This window comes from Cardiocondyla obscurior, linkage group LG18 (assembly GCF_019399895.1).
Source record: "Cardiocondyla obscurior isolate alpha-2009 linkage group LG18, Cobs3.1, whole genome shotgun sequence".
Classification (NCBI taxonomy): Eukaryota; Metazoa; Arthropoda; class Insecta; order Hymenoptera; family Formicidae; genus Cardiocondyla; species Cardiocondyla obscurior.
Window position 1 is genome coordinate 188,215 of NC_091881.1, and position 16,811 is coordinate 205,025.

At 42.7% G+C, this 16,811-nt stretch overlaps 1 protein-coding gene across 3 annotated transcripts in view; it reads left to right on the forward strand.

The window, feature by feature from the left end:
- The window catches only part of Cad87a (cadherin 87A), a 155,651-nt gene that overhangs the window by 105,916 nt on the left and 32,924 nt on the right, over positions 1-16,811 (forward strand). For all 3 annotated transcript variants that reach the window (XM_070669099.1, XM_070669098.1, XM_070669100.1), the window contains one exon: positions 15,610-15,827. In XM_070669099.1, coding sequence (XP_070525200.1) covers positions 15,610-15,827 — 218 coding nt within the window. The remainder of the gene's footprint in view (positions 1-15,609; positions 15,828-16,811) is intronic.

Here is a 16,811-nt window from a genome sequence, read left to right on the forward strand (position 1 = left end):
AATACCGGCGGGCAAGGTGGTAAAAGTTCGCGCCGAAGGTTCGACGGAGTAGCGCGTTCGGGCGAAAGCACTCTTCGGGATTCCGGGGACTTTCACGGGAAAACGTCGGCGGTGACGGCGACAACGGGACGGGAAGAGCGTTAAAATGGGTGCGACAATGGGACGGCAAGAGTTCGCGGGAGCCGTAGTTGTCGAAGCCGCATCGGTTTTCGTTGAGGGCGCGGACTGTTTAATTGTTTCTCCGTTCGACATCCATTTAGCCGGGACGAGAAAGAGGGTCCTGGTGGAAATATCGCGCGATGCAACGGTCGTTGAACGACACTCAATGCGGCCGCGGACGCCGGGCATTCAAGATTAATTCCCCGTTGTCGCTGGTATTCTGAGAAATGTCAATGCCCTTACATAAACTTTACTTTTAGCCGGCTTCGGAAAACGGGAGGTATTTCGAAATTTGGTCGGTGAATGTTTTATGCTCGGGAACAGACGATGCTTATTTATCGACTAAATGTTTCTTTCGCTTCATATTTCTTTTGAAGCACCGCCGAAAGTACGGCACGACCGAAATTACAATATTTTCCGCGCCTTGAGTGAAATATTTTATTTTCCGACGATGTGCGATTACAGTTATGTGGCTAATATTATTTACCACGGAACACGTAGTTAATATCATTTAATCGCGAAACGCATCGGAGGTTTTTTCGCTCGCAGTGACAAGTTGTTCAATCCGTCGGAAAATAAAGCGGAGAAGAAGATGAAAGTTTTTGTTTTCTCCGTTGTGGAGGAACGGAAGAGCGCTTTTGCGAAGGCAATTAAAACTCCTCGTTGATCGGGACTCAGAAACACGCCGCGGAAACGACGGAAAAACCCCGTCGCGCGTGAATGCGGAGAACGGGCGACTCCGTCGTTGGGTTTCGTTTTGGACCGAATCTCGTCCTGCACTCGCCGCATCCGTTCTTTCCGTTCTGACCGCGAACCGCGTGCGGCCGGGCGCTTGAATTATCGTCGACTTACGACGCCCCTCCGCGTTTTCCGTGCCGTGTTGGTTAATTCCGCGGCCGTGCGGATCTTTTTGCCACTTATCCCGACGTACCGTGGAACGCACGACTTTTTACGACGTAGGTTGAACGGTGAGTCGCCACGATGGCGTATATGTGACGTCTACGTGGCAACGAGGGTTGTTTTAAGTGGACGAGGGATCGCATTTTTATTTAGCGTGCTGAATTACGTTACGTCGCGGCCGCTATTAACGTCGACTGAAGCCGTAATCGTATTCGAGAAATGTAACGCATTTAAACAGAGAATTATACAGAATGGTGAAAAGCTACGGTTAATTTTCAAGATTCGATTTCCGTTTGAGCTGTTAATCAGGCTTTCATACTTCGCTTTTAAATCGCCAACAAGCGGCCGCATTAACACCGCCGCGCATTAATGCCGCGTGTAAATTCAATAGTAAATGCTGATCGTTGTTCGATCAGTAAACCGAATGCATTTGACGCTTTAGGGAATTCACATGAATTTTGCTTTACGTCATTTCCAAACTTCTATGCGCGCTTTATTGACGTAATGCGCGAGGCGACGTGCGAAATGTTTGCAAATTAATCACGGCTTCGTAAACTTTCCCACTTGAAATGTGGCCGAGTAGAATTTTGGAATATTAAGACCAATTCCTCGCGACATTCCAAAATCGCATCCAACTTCAATCAAGAATATCCCTCATTCCTATCTCAGCGGAATTAGAAAGCTTTGTTAATTAATTTAATTTCGAGAATAGTTAACTAACCTTTCGTTTTCCAATCTCGTGGGCAAATTAATGCCCGAAATAAAATTTCAATCTCATTCTCCATTTCCTACAGCTGAACTTTATATATTCTATTGTTATAAAACGTTGTAATGTTATAAACGCGAGGGAATTCTTATTTTAATAAGACACAGGTATTTCAGTACGGTCGATAAAAGAAATTAAAAAATTAAATTTTCATTATTAAAAAATTGCGAGAGATTTTCAGCGACAGCGAACCCTGGAATTTCCGGCACTTTTGCAGCGCGTTCATCTTTCCCAACGACCTGCAGATAGCTATCCTCGGCCGGATATCGCCCGCATGGCCATTAGTCTCTCGAAACGTCGAAGTTGCGGCTTCTTTCGGATAATGCCGGCATTAGCAACTTTCGGCCGGGCTGCACGGCGGAAAATTGCGAAAGTAATAAAGCAGGCGGGGGTGTAAAAGCGGCTGAGAAGTTAGCCCGGCGGTTCATATGAATCGGGTTGTCGGCGTTTCGTGGACGCCGAGGGGGGCGGAGGCGCACGAAAGAAACACGCGATCGTACAGACGTGATGCCTGCCGCGCGCCGCAGGTATCCCGTCTGTCTCGTGTCACTTTACCGCCCGCGCGGCGAACTCGCGTTTTTCCTGAAAAATGCACAAACTTGCCAACGCGCATTTTCGCGCCCCGCGATCGCACGACGTTCGTCATGTTACCTCGCCCGGCTGTCGCAAGCGCGAACAACGGGCGCGACACTTTGTATCCGTCCCGACCTTTTCATCTTTCTCGTGCACCGCAATTGCGGTCATTGCTTCTCCTAGCTACGGCCACGTAAGGGTGCTCCGCGTCGCGGGCGACGCGCAGCGCGACGAGAGAAAATTCGAAAGGAGTTACTTGAGGATTAACCTAACGTTCTTTACGTCATTATCGCATCGTTGCACGTTATCTCGTATTACTCAGAGCTATTGCTGTCGCAAACAGGGTTAGCGAGAGTCTCAAGAATTAGGAACATTCTAATTTTACGAAGTAAGTATTCTAAACATTGTTTTCCAACTGCGCCCGTTAAATCTGGCCGTCTATACTCCCTTTCGCAAGAGTGAAACTGCGCTTTCCGACGGATTAAACTCGAGATGCGCGGCCGGCGCTTTAGATGCAAATTATCTTAATTCGCCGTCAGAGCCGTCGGCGCCAATTTCGCGGCGACGTACCGTAAATTCGTAAATATTTGCATCGCGCCCTGATTGGAAAACTCCAAAACAGATTCCGGCTCCTCAACATATTCGAAACAGTCGGAGAGGCCGTCTCGCGAAATCGTCGCCGTTCGTGAATTATTTACCCGGAAGAGGCTGATACTGACGTTAATTTATGGCACTGTTTTATAACGCGCAGCTTTTCTTTTTTTTTTTTCCGCTACGTAGAGTATATCGCCACGATGAAATAATTGCGAGACGCGGAGAAATAAAAACCGCATGCCCGATATTACCGGCGTACATTAATTTAAGTAAAGAATGTGCCGCACAATGCGCAACGTTCGCGTGAGGGTCTGTCAACGTTGCGAAACTTCGGGTAAACGCTGGCAGATAATCAATAAACTTTAATTATTATTCTTTCATAATTTTAATTATAATTCTTCCGTCGCGCTAATCGCCAGGCTTGGCGAACGCACAAGTGGAATATTTTTTTTTTTAACCCGAGGGAGGAAATCAATTTCAAATCGATTAAAGGCTTTGCGATAAAGAGCACATATTCGATAGCTCTGGTAGGTCCTGAATATTATGGTTATTCTTGGGGGAAAAGAAAAGGAAAAAAAAAAATTGGTCCGCTGTTATCTTTCAATTACTTGGCTTGCATAAGTCGGTGGATTAACATGGTTTTATTCGGGCGGGGATATTAGCTCAATTTTCCATTCGCTTCGCGCGATCGTAAGTCCGCTTTAGCTTCAGCCTTCATTTAGTAGTCATCGGAATGAACTCGTCTTGCGGAATACGCTAAAAAAGTTCACCCCGCCGAAGTTTCCCGCTGATGAAAGGGGTTTGCCGACTGTAAATCCCGTCGAAATATTCGAATTCAGCACGTTGCGTATAAGTTGCGACATATCGACAAACGGACTGGTACGAAATTTCTAATCAGCTAGAGATTATTTCAAGCGAAATATATGTAGTACCCGAATATTTTCTTATCACGATAAATATTGTATATTTGATGGTTAATGAAAAATAATGATATGTGAGCGGCGTATATTTCCCTTCAAAATTCGATTAACTTTGTAAACTTTCATGAATTCGCGCAAACAGAGTAAATAACTAAAAAGTTTAATTAATTAAGATAACTGATATTATTATTCAGAAAGCTCGTCGCGAGCGAGCAAACAATTTTACTTTTTTTTTTCCGAAAAAGTTTTCGCTTTATATTTATTTCTGTTTACGTGTATAATATCTTACATCGCGACTAAATTAAATTGCTCGAGTTAAAATAAAAAAAAATAATACTCCGACGGTTCACATGCGGCGCGACTTGGATAGGATGAAGCGTGGTTATTCGTACCCATCGACAGAGTGTTATCGTTTAAGATAGCGCGTCGGGAATCCCCCTCAGATATCGTGCTATCTGAACAGAAAAAAAAAGCCTCGGTCTTTAGGAATAATCCCTTGGAAACAATCCTTGGAAGAAAAATCTTCTGAAAAATAAACTCCCGGATAAAAAGAACGATGGGTATTGTTTTCTTTCGAATACCCCGGATATATATACGTGTTTGTATGTACGTGAGCTTTTCTCGCGCACGTACGTGTGTTTACCTCGCGTTTGCGCTATTTTTCCACACCCTCTTCCCCCCCGTTACCTTGGACGTGCGCGCGGGGGTGTACGACCCCGATTTTCAGTTCTTTGCGGCATCAAAGTTTTTTCGCGAGAATTTATCTGCCGGCGCCGGAACGAGCTTCCCGGCGAGCGTTTTCTCGGGGGGCTAATTTCGCCGCAGTTTGTATTCGCCATTACGAGGCCCTGCGGCAACCCCCGGTGTACTTCTGCACGGACCCGAAGGGCACGGAGCGAAAACGGGACGATACCATTAATAATGCACTGCCGTGTAAAGTAGCGAACAATAAATGCGAGTGTAGTAAATTTTACCGAATGAAAATTTGAACTACGTGCTGAAAAACAGACCCGGTATCGTTCTCACATTTCACGTTTCTTGTTGCTCCGTTACTTTTCTTTTTCTTTTTTTTTTTTCTCTTTATTTTAATCAACATTTACATGCTTTTCTATTAGCCGTGACCGTACAGAGGAAGCATGACTTCATCGGTTTTACGCGACACAATCGATGGGATTCAAGGTACATTAAATCGACGTTCCGCCGAAAAGGGTATCGATCTCGTTTCATTTGTAATTCACGAACGCGCGCGTGGTCTTCGCTTCCCGAGTGCTGCGTGCAAGTCGCCCCATTTTTTTGAGAATTTATTTTCCGGAAGATGTTGCTTCTGAGATTTTTCAGGGATTAATTTCCCCAGGGATTGCGTTGCTCATCTAGAACTAGAAAATGCTCCATTCGTTACGGAAGTTGTTCGAGTGTGACTTGTGTCCCAACTTGCGGAAAATGCAAGATGTGACGAGATCTAAGATCGGATGCTGTGAGCTTTTACCGTGTCCAGTTCCAAATTTCATTAGTCAAGTTCAAAAATCAATTAAAAAAAAATTAAAATTGATTGCAAAGTAAATTGTAATTATATTTGTATAATAAAACGCGATTTCTGAAATTATGTTGTATATTCGAGATAATAATTTAAAATTTTCTAATTGTTTCACCTTTAATTCCGGTCTCTAATTGGGATTAATGAACGCACGCTGACCAATACGATCTGTTGTGTTTTTCATCGATTACAACTCCGTAGCCATGAATTCATATTCCGCCTCTACCTTTCGTTTAACGTTAAATGTGACAAATTGCCTTTGCGGCATGAGTTGAAATCCGGAGTGCATTTTTCACGGAGAGAAAAAAAAAAGAAAAGACTGGTATCACATCGCACAAAAAAAAGGGGATAGAGGGGAGGGAAGATGTCATTAAAAGCGATGACACTGTCAGGTTGAAAAAGCGATCAATCCCGATCGCTAAATTAAACTTGCCGGAGACGCTGCCAGATACTAGAGTTTTAATACTATCCTAGAATTACGACCGCGTGAAGAAAACTTTGGTAATTTTTTAAAAGTAAGAGAACAGGCCGCTTCTAAGGTGCGGCGTCTTGGTAAAACGCGGTCAGCCATAAGAAAGTTTCCGGAGCGAGACCGCGGCGCAATTTCTTTTTTCCTTGCGTTTTCTTTTTTTCTTTTTTTTATTTTTATTTTTTTTATTTTTTTTTATTCGGGCGGATCTTTGAAAAGCGTCCGTGAACGCGCACCGCAATTCGCCTCGCCAGTAATCGCGAACCTTCGCGATATCGTTCCGAGCGTATCTCGCCGCGAGCACGCGCCACGAAGAACGCAAGGGCAGTTTTGAGTGGGAATATCGCCCAGGCCAATTTTAATCATCTATTTTATAGCTCGCAAAAAATTTTACGCCTCTCCGCAATTCGCCACGATCTCGGTAGTCCGCGAAAAGTTTCGTCATCGCGCCCGCCTTGCGAAATTTCAACCACGATTCTCGTCATCGATTGTCGCGGTTGATGAAAGAAGCTGACGAAGTTCAGCGCGCGTGTACTATTTCGTGCGTCCATCCGACCAAAAAATTTTTTTTTATGACAGCGTTAGCCGACCGCGAAATCGATACCTGCGGTATCGCCGTCCGAAATGTGCGAGGGCCGCGTGGCTGCAAGATAGATCGGGAAAGTTGCACGGATGCTGCAGTTATCGGGGGACAAAACTTTGTAAATTGTTCATTGTTTGTTCGCTTTAGACTTTGACGCGACGTTGATGTAAGTGGGGATATTTAAAAACATCTTTGCACCTGAGCTCGCAAGGCATTTTATCGTTTTTCTATTATAAGATTTTTTTTAAACAAATATTGGAATGATATAGTTGCAGTTATATAAATATATATATTTTTTTTTTGTACAAAAATAAAAATCGTTTTGTAATTGTATCAGAGATAGAAATATTCGTACGTATTTCTGTATACAGAGAGCAGAAAAAGGAGACGTCAGTCACCCCAATTAGTTGAGTGCTGCTCAAATCGAAAAAGAAACGCTTCGGTTAAATTGAAAAATGGTTCTCCAACAAAGTATTGCTATTTCCTCACCTGTTGTCAGCGAATTGCAATCCGCGCACGTAGTTCCCGGCGAAGCGACAAGAACGGGTGGAGGGATTCGTACGTGATAAGGGTTTCTGGTGGCACGCAGGGCCAAGGGGTGGGGGAGAGGACGGGGGCAACGGATGGAGAACGCCGGCGCTCTCCCGAACTAATTATTTTTGATCCCGGACGGGCGCTCGGACCCGGACACACAATGGCCGACGGGGTTTCTTTTGTAACCGGGCGCGATTAATTCCACGCGCGGCGGAACGTTACCCCGGAGACTGCTTGTCTCACTCCTAACCCACCCTCCTCCGTCTACCGCCCTCTTACGCTCGTAGTACCCCCTTCTATAGGATTCCCCGACGACCGAAAAGTCCGTTCACCATGCAAATCCGCGCGCTGCCACCAGGGATTCCCATTAAGGTCCTCGGACCTTTTCTCGGACAGCTTCTTCGGGTCATGCCCCGCTCTACCGAGTGTAAGAAGGGTGAGCTCGGACGTGTATCTATTTCGCAACTCTGTCAGTCGGACAAGTAGCCGAGAGAAACTTTAAAGGCAGCGGTGGTCGTTCAGAATTAAAAAAAAAATTTTTTTTTATTTATTTCGCAAACTCCTATTTTTAATAAAGGCTTTTCTTTTACGTCTCTTTTCAACGGTAATTAAAATAATAAATGCATTAGCAAAGCGGTTTGGGATGCAATATTAATTCAGGGATCGACGCGAGCATTTAGCATGGCTTTGCAATTCATGGTAGTATTATCGTTATCATCGAACAACTTTGTTTCCGTGCCGTATTAACGACAATGCCGATCATGAAGTGGATCGCAGCTCTAAACACGGTGGAACGGCAACGATGAAGTAACACCGGTGAAATTTATCGTTGAGAATTTTGCTTCGACAACTTGTCGCGCGAGTTCTCTAACGAGCGAGATTAATGGACGCCGCCGCTGGAGCGGCGACTATACGGGATAACAATGTGTTGTAAAACTTGTTCTGACGTGCACAGGATACAGCTCGTAACGGTATGTGAAGGTAATCGTGTCAATTATTCTTTTACTGCATTTATCTCGCGCCTTTCAGGCTTTTACAATGGCAATCCACGTGTATGATTTCGTAACGCCGCCATTGATTCCCGACTTCCATTCACCGGTATCGGAAATGTATCGGAATATCTGTATCGCGAGTATGTATCTCCCCGCGCCCTATTGTCTATACCCGGGCCCCCGTCGATTCCCAACGATAAATTGTATATGAAGCTCGTAGGAGCGAATAGATTTGATTCCAGGGCTGTCAGATAAGCGAAATTCATGGCGGCTTCGAGAGGCGGGTACAACGAGCGCGATTGCATCGACAATTTATTTTCCTATGCTCGCAATAGAATCTACGTAAGTAGTACGAGTCCGCCGCGACGCCGACGAAGCTCCTACCTTCTTGGCGCGGGGGCTCTGACTTATGCATTTAAGCCGCTGCACATTCGCCAGCGACGAGCGAGGTGCTTTGTAAAATTCATACACGCGCGATGTTCGAAATCGCAACCAGCTGTGAATTATTCATGAAATTGGGAGTATTCTTTAATTCAATTTTGCATTGAAATATGAAAAAAAAAAAAAAAAACGTAATCCAAAAATGATGTCGCGCAACAAGGAAGAATTATGTTTCGACGCGAGGGGGATGTAAAGCGTGTGTTGGATATCTCGCGGGAAACCGACGCAATATCGCGGCACGGCGAAACCGCTCGCTTTCACGTGAGGAGGTAGAGGAGGAGGCATCTCGAAGTGGCTGCACTTCCACGGCATCGCTCATACGGCTGCAGCGAAATCTCTCGGAGCGCCGCCATGCCGGCACATATAAGGGGCCTGCAGATACCGCGTAAAACGCCAACCACCACACTTATCCCCGAACTTCGGATCTCACGGCGACGTAGCGCGGATGCTCGCGCACCTATTCGGCGGCGTATCGCACGCGAGCTTTCAAGGGAATTGCATTAACAAGTCTAAAATAATTCCACGAGTCGGCGGCCTTACCAAGACCCCACAAAGAATCTCGTCCCCACCCCCGTTTTCTTTTCTCTATTTTTCCTCTATCTCCCCTTTTCTATTTCCCCGAAACGATAAAATCGCACTGTTGCAAGAGACATTATGCAATTAAACTCGTGTTATCGAGATAAAGAAGCAACGAAAAATTAAAACGTAAAATATAATATTTCACGTGCAATTATACGCTGGTTTTGTTTTTTTTTTCTTTATATTATTTTTATTTTTTCGCGGTTTATCTCGAAAGGTTTAATATTAAAAATATATTTTTATCTCCTGCACTATATTACGATTATTTGTTCCGTCAGAACGAGAAATACTAACGTTATTGTTATTCCATTTGCGTTCTCCATGTATATTCATCATCTCGCGCGAAAAGTTCGGGCACTGTCTTGCCTTACGTTTCCGTTTCCCTTATCTATCCCTCAGTATCCATTTATCTTTTTCCTTCCTCTATCTACCTTTTTTATTTGCGCTCCACGGCAGTCAGTTTTGGCGGAGCACTTTACTCGATGGCGAAACGCGCCAGGATGGCCGCGCGCCGTCCTCCGAAAATCCGATTTCCGTCACGAGCGAGCTTAAAGCGATTGGTTGATATCGCGGGATTACTTGTGTAACTACGAAGCGCCACGGTCAAAAGAGACCACTCTCGGTTCCCGCGCCGAAATGATCATTTTTTTAGATAGACGGAAGCTTGTTTATCCAATTCCCCCCTTCTAATGCACCGGACGTTCTTTGGCTAATGGTGTAGTGGAGTCGCGTAGCTTCTCATCGATTTTCAAACGAGTCCTCTCGCGTTTCAAAGATAAAAATCCTTGCGTTCTTATGTCGCGTCGACGCTAACGATAATGTTAAATATCAAAGAGACGGAAGATCAAAGGACCGCGCAAATTATCTTCGATATTTTATTTAAAAAATTACAATTGCGAAGCAAAAATGCGCTCCCGTGCACGTCTGAAAGATCAAACTAAAGCACATTTTATATTTTTCTATAATTCGAATCTTATTATAGATATTAATGGATGCAGTCAAATGTTATTTACAGCGAAGATGAGTTTCAGTCCTGTTTTGTTTATAAGCGACAGAAACCCTAGAGTTATTAGTGCTTGCGCCACCGTTTAATGCTTGCTAATTTATTCCGGGCTTTAAATTCCGACTTTCCTTGGTTTCGGAGGAATTTGTGAAAACCAGAAGTAACGAAACAGAAGGGGAATATCGCGCGCGATGAATTAATCGTTGGACATCTTAGCGGTGCGATAACACCGGAGGAACCTGTTAATTTTCTGCCACGTTAAAAACACGACTATTTTATGGTAATTAATCTCAAACGATGTTACGGGATTTTTATATCTTAATTATGCATCGTTTCGACGTAATATATCCCGACGGGAATTTGTACTGCCATAAATTTATAAATGAATTAATTATATTTATATATTGATAATAAAACATGTACCAGTTACGCGCGCGGTATTAATATCAATTATCATTTTATATAAACATAGATAAAACGAGATTTCAGCGGCGATATAAATTCTTTTAATTCTAAAAAATATACGGGCGGAGGGGAGGGCGAGAAAAAATTAATTTTATTATTGATATAAATCTAAAAGCATGCCACATAAATTTTAGATATCAAAATTAATGTTACCCGTAATAGTTTATATTAAAAATTGACTGAAATAAGAACGCAATATTGCTTTTATTTAGATTACCGCGCGTACGAGTCAAATGTACCCATCGAGAAAATTAATCGAATATCCGTAGTTCCATTCAGTATGAATCCTATAAGCTGTAGAAGCTCGGACCCACACGTTTCCCGGACTCCACCACAAGTATCTATCTTGTCATACAGACGCTCTCCGGCACGTTTGACTCAAATGAAATGAAGCTAATGGTTCCCCGCCTTTATGCCGAACGGCTTTGCTTTTCCTTTTGGAACGCACGAATCTTTCTACGTAACAGACGGAACCAATTTCTAATAGTTCCCTTCGTTTTCTGTCTTCTCACACGGCGTATCTCTTTACGCGAGACAACTGCGCGTTTGTAAAATTTATTTTCAACAGAAAATTGAATTTCCGGCGCACGCAAGTGAATTTATATTAGGTAAACTTAATGTAATTGACATTTTGTCGATCTACCACATATTATCTCTTAACGTTTCCGAGTCGTACTTAAATTTGATTTAAAAAATTTCACGCGACTCTTCGAATACGCTGCGGCAAAAAAAAAGGAAGGACAATAATTTATCCCAAATAAATTAACAGCGTGTCGAAGGGAAACCGATAATTTACCGTGATAGACGTAAAAAGATTCCTCGTGGAAAGGTACTATGTATCACGACAAAAACGGACTCCCCTGGCCGATTGCGATCGATATTTATCAATATTATATGCGTACACCTTTCTACGCTAGCAAAGATTTATTTTCATGTGCAGTTCAATTTCCGGACAACGACCTGCGTTAGATTCCGCCGGTTTCCATTTTACGATATCACATTAATCTTTCGTATTATAGTTACGCGTATCTTTACGATGTTAATTTTCAACTTACAATAGACGACCGATAATTTATTGCAATAAAAATGTAAAAATGGGAAGAAAAAAAAAATTTACAGGATTACAAATTTTTCTCCTCGCGTGATCGATATTTATTAACGGCCTTATAAATCATGCATATCATATATTGCTCGGATTGCATATAAGATTAAATTCATAATTTTACTTCGTTATATTATTAAGTTTTCAAACTTTATAATATTAACTGTGCAATATTATAAATTTATAACTTTCTGATTATAACATTTTCCATTTCAATTTTATTGCAAATTTTAGAAGGTAATTTAAACTATTGATAAAGTAATAACCGTAAAGTCGATCTAGAACGCAATCTTTTTTTTTTTTCTCTCGTAAAAGCTTTGGTTCGGCGCGGTAAGAAACAGACACGTTTATTTCGCAGGATACATTGCCGACTTTAGGGTTAATGGCGCGACGAGGAACAGAACGGTCGACAATAACGTGGTTTATGTGAAGAGAGCGGATCATAAGTGCGCTCAGAGGACTCAATAAAAAGGGGCTCGCGACGCGAAAATTGTTCTTTATCGTGTGCGCGAAGGGTTGTCTGGAGAGACGGTTCGGAAATCGAGAAGATTAGTGACCGAAGGGTGCAGAGAGAGAGAGAGAGAGAGAGAGAGAGACGAAAAACGGGCGAAGGTCTACCGAAGTAAAATCATACCAAGTCCCTACCTCGAAGAGGAAAGTAGTTACCGATTCAACCTTATCTGGTTCTTCGATTTCCGTCAATCCTCTGTAATAACCAGCTTTTTCGCGATCTCGGCAAAATCCTCGCGGCGCCGATTATCCCGTGAGTTTTCGCGCAATTAAGGTGACAATTATAATGGGAATTGTTGCTACGCTCGTCTGCTCTCAATCGCGCTCTCAAAGCATACTTTGAGCGGAACAGTTTCAGCGAATTTCAATCAGGTAATTGTGTAAAAGTATCGCGGTGCAGTCAATCTTTTCTATAAAAAGTTTTCTTTAAATATACATCATCCCTAGCGTGTCGCTTAACGTAACATTATCACGTATTTCATCGAGACATTTTTTATCGGCCCTTGGCCGTTTGATCGTTACGTGAGATAAAGATAAAAATGTAGCAACGATTTGATCATTTCATGACGTTCGATAGCGACCGTCGCTCGCTCGCTCGCCCCGCCAAAGAAAGTTCAGCCCGCGTCATTCTCGAATCCCCTATTTGAATTTACAAAATGCGTTTGAAGGAAACTTTCTTCTAGAAAAGTTACCGGCCGCTCCTCTTTTGATGGATCAGAGAAAATTTGTGCGTACAACCGTCGCGGTTTTCCAACAATCTCACTACTTCGATGCGACGGCGGGACTTTCAACGGAGACTTCGCTTTATCTCCTCTGCTGACGAACTTTTTCGAAGTCATACTGAATCATGAATCTCCCTCCCGTTGTTTTATTCTTTCAACGCTGTAAGAAATCATAGTGACTCGCGAATATTCGTTTTCGCCGAGTACTTCCTACATTGTTCTACCTTAACGTGTCATTGGGTTTGCAAATATAATCTCCTTCGCATAGCATTCTCGATTTAACGACGTCGTGTCGCGACGAGCACTTCGCTGCTCGGGTTTTTTTTTTTTTTTTACGAGCTGCGCGTGCAATTCGTATGAAAGTCTGGGCTTGTTACAACGGCGTCGTATGACCCAACGCGTAATAGCAAAAATTCTAAGCGACCGTGAATCCACGACAGACGGCAGTAACGCGATGTGGTCTCGGGGAAAGAAATGAGATCGTACGTGTCGTTATCTTTATAACGATTATCGTCGCTTCGTGAAAGGGTCACTTTTCGTTTTGACTATAGTTGAGAGAGAAAAAAAAAGGGGGAAGAAGGAAAGAGGCATGGAAAGCCGCAGCTGCCGTCTCGCGGTAGCGGTATCCTCGCGTCGAATGGGGCTCGTAAAAAAAGACGGCGAGCCTCGCTGGTCGATCTTAAAGTCCGCGATGTATCTATTACGTTCGCCACAATTTCCGGCTAGAAGCTGTGGAAGTTCGGAAAGAAGTTTTCTCAGCTGCGGGGGCTACTTCGTGCGCCCGGACTTGGTAATAGTTTTACGACTTTTCGGGCTTACGAGGTCGAGCCCCGACGCTCGCGTCGAATTAGCGGCTTGGGACCTCCGGGCTCTTTTGAGTCCCGAAGTACCGTGACCTGGCCGCGAGCAAAGCTCATCCAATGTTACCCGGGGATGAGGTGATTGTACAAAGTGTCCCGCCGTTGGTTCTATTTTTTTTAATTTTTTTTTTTTTTCTTTTCTTTTAGTTCGACTTCGAATTTCGATATTTTGCACGCTGTGAAGGCATTGTAAAATACGGCAAAAACTTCGTTCTCTCAACTTCTCTCTTTCTTTCAAGTTTGAATAATATATAAATTTTATTTGTGATGTGCTCGACACATTGGAAGAAAAGTCTAAGAAATAGTTTCCCCTTAAAGTAAATGATTTATTTCATCTCGTTTAAATATACGATGCGAAATGGTGACATTTAAATTTGTTGCTTTCTTTAAGAAAAAAAAATATTAAAAAAATATAAAAATAGGTGCACGTAATATAAATGCTTCTCTTCGATATGAATAATTCGATAGTTTCTTCCTTCGCGGAGAAATATAAGAGATATTAGGTTTTAAGCGCAAGAATTCGTTTTCCAAAGCATTTGTCTCTCGTGACATAGCATTCTCCTCCCTTGTTCTCGTCTTCAAACGATATAATGATATAATATGATATAAGAACCGGGAAAGCTCGTCCGACGACGCGATATATTTTCTTGTTCAACGCACTGAATTGGGATTTCCGTATTGATTGCGCCTGTCGCAAAAGGAACATGAAAACACTAAGCTCCGGATCTCGCAGCGAAATTGATTATCGACAGGTCCGGTGGGCGATATTGGCGGGCAAAAATCGATTTCCGCGGAACGGATACATCAATCATAATCTACTTAGCTCGTGTACCTTTAATCATCTAAAATCAATCCAGCAGCATTTATGTACAATAAATACGAGGATCCAATGCTACACACTTAGTGACGGAACTATTACCTATATCGCGCAATAATTAATCAAGCTATAATTATTGTATTATCTTCATCGTAAAAATCGAAAGATTCAAACACCGGCGTATTCATAAATGAAAACGGTAATAGCAACCCGAGTGGAAATTAATTTAACTAATCTGATTTTGCAGCTAGTGGTTAGATCGCGCGGATTAAATATATTTCTAAACTAGTGACTGTCTTCGAAAAATAAAGTTACCATTTAAAAAGATAGAAACAAAATCTGTCTAGTATCGGTCGTCTAGTCATTGTCCGGCGCGGACCATGTTTGTAGATAGATATCTAAACGTTTCTGGCCGCGTACTTGTTTACTGTTTTGTTCTGACCCTACGCAACGTTCGCTCGATTGCCGAATACGTCGGGCAAACCGGTTCTCACCGTCCGCTGCCCGCGCGTCCTCCACCTTGCGAATTTAGAGAACGTGAGGATCGCCGGCCGATGAAAACACACGCATGTACTAACTCTTCCGCGACGGTCGTCTGCCGAATTCGCCGAGCAAACCGGTTCTCGCCGTCCTCCACCTTGCGAATTTAAAGCGCGAGATCTACCGATCAGATGTCAACACTTTTTTTTTATTTTTCAACGAGCGTGTATTCCAATCTACAGATTAAAACTCTGTAAAACTACAAGACATGACGGTAATAAATGAATAAGGTTTTGCCGCGTGTTTTTAAAATACTTTTTTTTTTTTTTTTTTTTTTTTTTGCGGAGTTTAACAACTCGGAAACTGTTAACTTCCGTAGTATTTTCGCAAGAGTAACTTTTGGACACCCCGGACATTTCGTTTCGAGCAAACGCAGCTCGCAGCGTCTAAGAGGAAGTTAACGAGAGGAATAAATAAACCTGCTAAGGTACATAGGGAGAGATCTGGCGGGCGTGTGAGTGATCGATATAGCCAACAGCGGAAACTCTCGAAAATAAACGTTTCTATTTTTTATTTTATTTTATTTTTTTTTTTTCGTTGTTCCAGCGGGTAACAACGTGAACGAGCCACCTATCCTGGAAGCCGGGGGATACCCAACGGGCCTGCCGCTCTCGGAATCGACCAAGGTCGGGACGCAAGTGTTCGTCCTGAAGGGCCACGATCCCGAAGGATCGCCGGTGAAATATGGCATACAACTCACGGACCATTTCGTCGTCAACCCGCGCACCGGTGTCATCACTCTGGCGAAGCCGCTCAATCGCGAGGTAAAACATTGTTCGATTTGACACGACACCGACGTTCTTATCGAGGGGAGAGCTTTGCGCGCAAATTACAGCCTTTATTCGAACGGCAGATAACCATCCTATCTCGCCGGCGGTGCTCTCAGCTTGCATTGTAATATTTTACGCGTGACTTCACCGGCGTTTCGTTTATCTTCCGGTACGGTTTTTCATATTCAAATATAAAACCGAATTGTTTCAGTCGTATATAAATTTATACGGAACTAATCAGGCGATTGAAGAAAGTTGACGGTTTGAAATTAATCAAAGGCTGTCACCCGATCAAAAATTCTATCTACTTGAACGGGGAGTTCTCGTTAAATTTATCTTGTTTAGGAGAGTTTCTTGCAGTACATGCTATATTTACGTCACTTATACTACTTACACCACTGTAAAGTAAACAGCGTCATGAATACTGCTTATGAGGTTCATACAACTACTTAAGTGCTAAGAGGACACGCTTGAGTTCGTAGACAGTGTCGTCTTATCTTCAGCACGTCTCCGTATACTTGAGAGGCCGAGGGACCAAGTAATTAGTTATTATCAAACATACTTAGCAGCAAGAATATTAAACACTTGGCATTTAATCAAGCTATCGCGCAAAGTAACACGAATTTAATTTAAAAGTAAAAATTTACGATGTATTATTTTAATCTCCGTGTCTGATTAATTCCGTCCGTAATTATTGAACGAGTACTAATTCCGTTTACTCTTTATACATTTATATTTGCCGAGGTTGACCAAGAATATATTTAATTATTACTCTGTTTAGCGAATCAATTATTCTTGTAACTTTCGTTTCGCGAAAAGCGATTGAGTCTTTCTTTTTTCAATTTTTTTTTCCTTCCGAGTTTAAACATAAAAATATTTTATTTTTGATAAAAAAAAATTTTTTTATTGCATTACGTATCGCACTTCTTTATTAAAATCGCACGACCGGTACCGCAGGAAATATTCAACTACGTTTTG